The sequence below is a fragment of the Punica granatum genome, chromosome 1 (genome assembly GCF_007655135.1).
Source record: "Punica granatum isolate Tunisia-2019 chromosome 1, ASM765513v2, whole genome shotgun sequence".
NCBI classification, from domain to species: Eukaryota; Viridiplantae; Streptophyta; class Magnoliopsida; order Myrtales; family Lythraceae; genus Punica; species Punica granatum.
In genome coordinates, this window is record NC_045127.1 from 43,039,406 (window position 1) to 43,046,909 (window position 7,504).

At 40.9% G+C, this 7,504-nt stretch overlaps 2 protein-coding genes across 2 annotated transcripts; one reads left to right on the forward strand and one right to left on the reverse strand.

Annotated features, from left to right (window-relative positions):
• Nucleotides 1-964: 964 nt before the first annotated feature.
• LOC116209514 (abscisic acid receptor PYL3-like) lies at nucleotides 965-2,949 on the forward strand. The gene is made up of 3 exons (XM_031543172.1): nucleotides 965-1,296; nucleotides 1,880-2,095; nucleotides 2,250-2,949. Exons 1-3 carry the CDS (start codon nucleotides 1,168-1,170, stop codon nucleotides 2,460-2,462), a joined length of 558 nt encoding a protein of 185 aa, XP_031399032.1. The 5' UTR covers nucleotides 965-1,167; the 3' UTR covers nucleotides 2,463-2,949.
• Nucleotides 2,950-3,165: 216 nt separating this feature from the next.
• Nucleotides 3,166-6,484, reverse strand: LOC116209504 (pentatricopeptide repeat-containing protein At4g01030, mitochondrial). Its single transcript, XM_031543161.1, has one exon. The coding sequence runs from the start codon at nucleotides 6,282-6,284 to the stop codon at nucleotides 3,531-3,533; it is 2,754 nt and encodes a 917-aa protein (XP_031399021.1). The 5' UTR covers nucleotides 6,285-6,484; the 3' UTR covers nucleotides 3,166-3,530.
• Between the last annotated feature and the right edge of the window lie 1,020 nt (nucleotides 6,485-7,504).

Sequence of the window (7,504 nt, forward strand, 5' to 3'; positions counted from 1 at the left end):
AATTTTCTCATGGGGGGGGGGGGGGGGGGGGGGGGGGGGGGGGGGGGGGGGGGGGGGGGGGTGGGATGTCGTAAAACATGGCTATTGAGCTTGAAAGTACTTCTTTCTAATCTCATTTTTTCTCTAAATAAAATACTACATAATCTAATAATAGTAATAATAATTTAAAAATAGAATAAATTGCATTGGTAGTCCAAAAAGTTTTACAAATATTTCAATATGATATAAAAAGTTTTTTTTTGCTACTTGATGGTATAAATTGTTTCAAAGTTGTTTCAGTATAGTAAAAACCGTCATCTCGCCATTGACGTCGTCAAGTCGACGCTGATGGTGCAAAATCGATTTTTGTGGGACGTTACATGATGGTGTAAAATGTTTTAAAATTGTAACTTAATAATACAAAATGTTTTACGTAAATTACGTGATGGTGCAAAATTTACAGATCTTGTAAAGTACGGCGCCAATGGCCAAATAACGATTGGTACTATATAACTTTAAAATATTTTGTACCATCAAGTAGTAAAAAAAAATTTTATACCATATTAAAATATTTATAAAATGTTTTGGACCATTAATGTAATTTATCCTTTAAAAATATGCCAGAGGCCAACCCATGAAAAGCTTCGATAGGCCCATTGAGAAATAGCGGGTTTGGACCAAATAATATTCATAAAAAAATTACCCAGAAACAGAAATATAATTAAAAATAAAAAATAAAAAAGCATAAAGTTCCTTCACCAAAAACAAAAAAAAAAACATAAAGTTCCCCGATAAGAAATAAAATTAGATCACATAATAATTTTAAAAAAAAGTAAGAGGAAATGACAAAAAAGGGAAAAGAGGAAAAAACGAAAAACACATGAGGTGGTGAGTTGAGTTCATTGAATTTTGACTGACTGCGAAGCTAAGCTAAGCCCCCCCCCTCTCTCTCTCTCTCTCTGCACACAAATTTTTATTTTTTTAATTAATTAAATATATCAAGAAAAGGCCGAAAAGGGCTCTCCGCGGATTCAGATAAAGTTTCCATTTCATCCATCTCTGTTTCCTCCGTCTCTCCTCTGCTCTGCCTCTCGAACTCTCTGCTATCCTCTCGATCGATTCTGACCCGTCTGCTCAAGCTTCATCCCCGCGACTCCCGTGCAAGCGACCGAGAGAGGTGGATCCGAAATGGACGGCGGCGGCTCTCCGGGTATGGCGGTGGAGGCGCAGTACATAAGCCGGCACCACAGGCATCAGCCGGCCCCCAACCAGTGCACCTCCGCTCTCATCAAGCACATCAAAGCCCCTGTCCACCTGGTATTGTTCTTATCCGTATTGACCCCTTGGCTTGATTCTTGCTCGGTTGCGCTTATCCGCTTCGCTAGCATGGAGGATTTCATGAGCTCGGCTGATCTTCATGCGTAGATCCGTCTGATTCATCCTGCTTTGGATGAAATGGCTCTGTTTGTTGGATTTCGTTGGCGGGGTTTGATCGATTTGTTGGAATCTCAGCCATTTTCTCTGTTTAGTCTAATTCGGTAGTATTGAGTCAATTAGCTGCGCATCATTCGTTGGGGAACTTAGCTGTTCTCTGAAACCTTTTAGTATTGATCCGATTACGTGATTGAAGAATTTGCATTTACTCACTGTTTTCTTTTTTTCAATTTGATTTGTTTTCCTGTTTCACGATCCGTGCCGGGGTGTCTCTCCACGCTGAAACTTCGAGTTTGCTGACCATTTCATTGGTTTTTGAGTGATTCGGCGATGAGGGACGCCTAATTAAATTCTTTCGTGCATTTTAGCATCTGACCGCCGAGTACAGTTCTGCAACTAGATATGCCTTTCTGCATGTTGCGCTCGTCTTTCTGCTTGCTAATTTGATTCCTATTACTGTGTTAAGGTGTGGTCTCTTGTGAGGCGGTTCGATCAGCCACAGAGGTACAAGCCGTTCATCAGCAGGTGTATTATGAATGGGGAACTGAGCATCGGGAACGTGAGAGAAGTGAATGTGAAGTCGGGACTTCCTGCTACAACCAGCACCGAGAGATTGGAACTCCTTAATGATGAGGAGCACATCCTTGGTATTAGGATTGTCGGTGGCGATCACCGCTTGAGGGTAACTCCTTAAATTATCTGTGTTTTTTTCTATATCTTTAGTTTCTTTGGTTTGGCACCTGCCTATTACTATGCATATTGTCATCACTGGGCTTCAAATGTGCAACTGCATTATTGTGATCATCCTGATGTTTTATATTTCGGGAAATTTGCAGAACTACTCTTCGATCATGACTGTTCATCCAGAGGTTGTTGATGGCAGACCGGGGACACTTGTGATTGAGTCATTCATCGTGGATGTGCCTGAAGGCAATACAAGGGATGAGACTTGCTACTTTGTTGAGGCCTTGATCAAGTGCAACCTCAAATCCTTGGCTGATGTGTCTGAGAGGATGGCAATTCAGGACAGGACCGAACCCATAAACTGATTCCAAGTGTCGTGTATCGAGATAGTTAGTGGAGGTTTGGCAGAAAGAAGTTGGGTATCTTTTTAGGTGCTCTAGAGAGAAGAGAGAGAGAGAGAGAGAGAGAGAGTCAAGAGCAGTGTATCGATGTCACTAGAAGTTTCACATACATGGGCGAAGGCTGCTGTGTCCCAGTGTTTGGAAATCCTCAACTCTCTGGCACTTCCTTCATTCTTCGACAGAAGTCTCAGAGAGGTGACTACAAGAAATGCCTGTTTTTCTGCAGACCGTTGGCACTAAGTCTGGATTTGTACATGGTAGTTCCTATGCACCAAAGCTGGTCATCTGTAAATTTTAATGTGGACGAAACCATGTCTTTGTGTTCTTGGGTTGATGCCGTACTTCCAGCTTTGAAGTGTAGGAGATCTAAGAGACCGAACTTTAGCGCGTTTCCGCCTCCGTTTTGCTCTGTTTGTGTATACTGTTGTGATATTAATGATGGCCTTGTGTACTTCCATTTTCCTCTTTTTGTTTATCCTGCATATGCATGGCCATCCATATTCGGTGTGAAAAAATGCTATCTTTCATTTTCTTATACCAAATATGGAAATCGTGCATTTCTTGGATAATCTTTTGGATCTTGGATCGTGTAGTCATTGCATAATGCTATTCTCATTCTTGTGGGCAGTTTCATCCGATAATCCGGGGGAGATATTGAAGGTACTCATTTTCTCTAAGCAGTCTCAAAGTCGAATTAGTATTATGTTAAAAGACTGTACAGCAGTCACACTTATAACAGCTTGGAATCTTCGTGGCTGACGTTCCTAGTGAAGAACCGTTCAACTATCTCATTTAATACCTAAAGAGGCCGATATATTCTAACCCCCAACCTTCCTAGAACTCTCACACATACGTCGGCTTAACCTCCTCAAAGATACTTGCAAACCCCTTGTAGGCTGAAGATCCTTCAATGATTCGATCTTAACTCATCCCATGTGCATCATCTTTTCTGCCGGAAGAGGAAATCAAATCCAGCAACCCGTAGAATGATACTGTAAGAAACAACTCTGTTTTGATCAATTTGTCACCGAGTCACCAGCAATCCTTACAAGAGCATTCCCCTTCTCTGAAATGGTGAAACCGAGCGCCATCTTTAATGAAGATTTCACGGTTCCGTGCTATGGAGATATACTTTGCTGCATTGTGGCAGTCGGAACAAACCCTCGAATTCTTTATCACCCTGATGGGCGTGTTACTTCTTGACTTCATTAACCCATAGACAATTGCCATCTTTTCGGTGTGACTCAGCAGCAGCTTCTCCTTCTCCGCCTCGTCTTCGACCTTCTGATATACGCAGCTAGTATCAGGCACATACGCTAGTTTCCTAATTTCGGAGAACAACTGATACAGCTCAAAGTATATCTCTCCCGCCTCAGGATGAGAACTTTCTTCTGCAGAGAAATAATGTATATTACCATCAATGCTTATCCAGCTCCAAGTCTGTCCATTTCTCACCCCTAAACGACTCATCAAGTCCCTCACATTCTCCACATCTTTCCATCTATTCGACATGGCATATAAGTTAATCATTAGGATGTAATTAGCCGAATTATGGGGCTCGAGTTTGAAGAGGTGCTTCGCGGCAATTTCTGCGTACTCCACATTCTTGTGAATTCTGCTGGCGCAGAGGAGAGAACCCCATATACTAGCATCTGGACGTAGTGCCATTTTTTGTATGAAATCCCAAGCCTCGTCGAGATAACCTGCTCTCCCCAGAAGATCCACCATGCAACAGTAGTGTTCTGCTGTGGGATTTACATCATAATCCCTGCTCATACGATCGAAGAAATTCCATCCTTCAGTAACTAAACCCGAGCTTTTGCAGCCTGAGAGGAGGGCTGTGAAGGTTATCGAATCGGGACTTATGCCCTCTGCGCACATTTCATGGAAGAGTGAGATTGCCTCTTTGCCACGGCTATATGTGGCAAATCCCATGATCATGCAGTTCCATGCAGCCAATGGTTTCTTTTCGATCCTCCTGAAAACTTTGATGGCACGACTCAAGTTGCCTGATTTACTGTACATATCAACTGTTGCTGTCGCTACAAAAGCATCCTTAATCATGCCGCTCTTGATGCTGATGCAGTGTATCTCTTTACCCTTATGTAACAAAGAGAGTCCACCGCATGATCGAAGCAAGCAAGATATGGTGGCAGCATTAGGCTCAATGCCCCATCGTTGCATCTCGATGAAAATCTCCAGGGCTTCATTGTGGTTCCCCTTCTGTGAACAACCTGATATAAGAGCAGTCCACGAAACCACATTAGGAATCAGGCCAGATCGCTTGATTTCTTGCATGATGTACAGTGCTTTATCGGTGTGGCCCCACATGGAATACCCAGAGAGTAAACAGTTATACGTGACTAGATCGGGCCTCATTCCCGCATCTACCATTTGGTTCAGTAGGCTCTGAGCATCTTCAAAGAGGCCCTTGAATGAATATCCTGATAGTAAACAATTCCAAGCAAAAACATTTCTGCTCCTGATGATGCCGAAAACTGATTGAGCCTTGGGTAAGCAATCACTCTTCACGTACATGTCCACCAGTGAAGTTCCCACATACACGTCATAGTCGAGGCCATGCCTTATAACATAACCATGTATCTCCTTTCCATGATTTAGTAAACCCAACTGGATCACTGATTGAAGAGCTGAAGTTACTGAGCTTGAAGTCGGTCGAAAGCCCTCGCTTTGCATTCTTTGGAAAATAGTCAGTACAGCACCGTACAAGCCATTTACAGATAATCCCCTCAAAAGGCAGTTCCAAGTTATAATGTCGGGTCTGATATTATGAGATTCCATATTGATAAGACGATCCCAGGCATCATCAAAGTGGCCGAGCAAGGCATACGCCGAGATAATACAGTTCCATGAAGTTAAGTTGCGGTCCTCCATTGAATCAAAGACCTTTCGAGCCAGCTCAAGCTCTTCGTTTTTTGTATACATGTTGATCAAGGCATTGCATATTGATAAATTTGACTGCAACGAGTGCCTCAAGACATGCCCATGAATCTGCTTTCCCTCACTGAGGGCTTTCAGTTTGCCACAAGCTTGAAGCATTCTTGCAATCGTAGTATCATTTGACATAGCATACGAAAACTGCATATCCCGAAACAGTTCTAGAGCTCTAACCCATCTCTCATTCTTCACATTCAATTTGATAATCTCATTCCTCGCCAGATCACCACTTTGAGGCAGATCCTCGAGTAACTGATCTGCACGCTCTATGCCCCAACACTTCTCATAGAAAATCAGCAGAGCGCGCTGCACGACCACATCGAACATAAGCCCGCTCTTCATCAAACAAGCGTGGATCTCTAACCCCAACAAGGAATCCAACACAGCGGTGCAGATAATCAGAACAAGAACATAGGTTTTGTAACCAAAGGAAATTCCTTTGTGGTGCAGATCGCCAAAAACCTTGAGAACTCGACGCGACAGCGCCCTGTCTCTCCTGCACTCCTCCAACAAAAGGTCGTGGCTTCTCCCAAAACCACCCAGCAAGAGAAGCACGGCAGCTGATCTGACATCACCGAAGTCCATGTAACAAGCCAACAAATTCTCATCGTATTTCCGTCTCTCCGGCGATTTAATCATCTGGGCATGGATCATTTTTAGGGAATCCAGAGACTTGACCTCAGTGAAAAGATCCCCCAACAGGGCAGGGCGCAGAGGAGGAAGCGGAGAGACACCAACGGCGGCCCAAGCCAATGAGTGGCTTCTGAGTCTTGGGTTCTGGTGGAGGAGAAGGTTGAGCCGGTGGTGCAATGGAGGCAGTGTCTCCATTTGAGAGGAGGAGGAAAGAAGCTGCCGCCGCTGGGTATGCAGAAAATTGGCAGCTGAAGCAGAGGAGAAGCCTCATCGTCACTTTGAGATTTGATTTGATTTGGCGCGTGAGCAGAATTGGAGCTGCACTGGTGATTCTGTGGATAAGGTTTTATGGCTTTTTTTTATTATCAGTTATTGGTTATCTTCTTCCTCATCCACACGCGGAGCGGATGATGGACTCAGCGGGAATGGGACACTTAAGAGTGCGTTAGGATTTAAAATTGAGTTGAGTTGAGTTTTGATTTTAATTGGTTTGTAATAGTTATATTGTAGAATTATGAGAAAAAGTATGAAAAAGTAATAAATAATTGAGAAAAAGTAATGATTGTGTTGTTGAATTGCGAAAAAGTAATAAATAGTTTAGAGAATTTAATATTAAAAATTGAATTGAATGATTAAAAAAATTAAAAATGAAAAAAAAATAATGATTGTGATGTTGAATTGAAAATAATGAAATTGAGTTGAGTTAAAAAATTTTCAAAAAACAAATACACCATAAATAAGTACTACCTTGAAAATTACTCCCAAAATGTTTCAATGTTACGATGCCCACGTATAAATATATATATATATATATATATATATGCACGCTCTCCAAATATCTCATGGTATCACACGTTTCTTAAATCTATCACATAGTTTAAAAATTATCTAGAAAAGTCCATTGTTTATATCTGATTCCAAACCTATCATAGCGTTAATTTTTCCTTCAACATTTAACGATATTGCTAATGTGGAAAGTAAATGGGCCCATTATTGTTACTGTGGCGTTTTGTTCGAGATATATTTGAAAAAAAATTAAAATCATACGATCGATTTGAAAAAAAATTAAAATCATGTGATAAATTTGGGCCAACTTATGTGACGGACAAATTGATGACGTATTAAATTTAGAACAAGATATAAACCCTATGTCTTTTTGGATAATTTTTAAAGCATGTTATAGATTTAAGAAAATGGTAAAATTATGGGATATATAACGTAAAATCCATATATATATATATATATATCTAGCCATCTATACATATTGTAAAATAGACTATACTTATAATAAATGCCCGTAATAAATGTTCTCAATATTATAGAAAAACAAATTTCATTCCAAATATTGGAAAAAACCAAATTTCATAAAAATAAATTTATAGCAAATAATATAATAATATAATGATAATAGTATA

What these genes read in the sequence shown, in the direction of transcription:
- LOC116209514 (XM_031543172.1), top strand. Translation starts at nt 1,168, where the DNA reads ATGGACGGCGGCGGCTCTCCGGGTATGGCGGTGGAGGCGCAGTACATA. An exon ending in TCAAAGCCCCTGTCCACCTG is followed by an intron (nt 1,297 to 1,879) that starts GTATTGTTCTTA and finishes TACTGTGTTAAG; the next exon opens with GTGTGGTCTCTTGTGAGGCG. An exon ending in GTGGCGATCACCGCTTGAGG is followed by an intron (nt 2,096 to 2,249) that starts GTAACTCCTTAA and finishes GGAAATTTGCAG; the next exon opens with AACTACTCTTCGATCATGAC.
- LOC116209504 (XM_031543161.1), bottom strand. Translation starts at nt 6,284, where the DNA reads ATGGAGACACTGCCTCCATTGCACCACCGGCTCAACCTTCTCCTCCAC.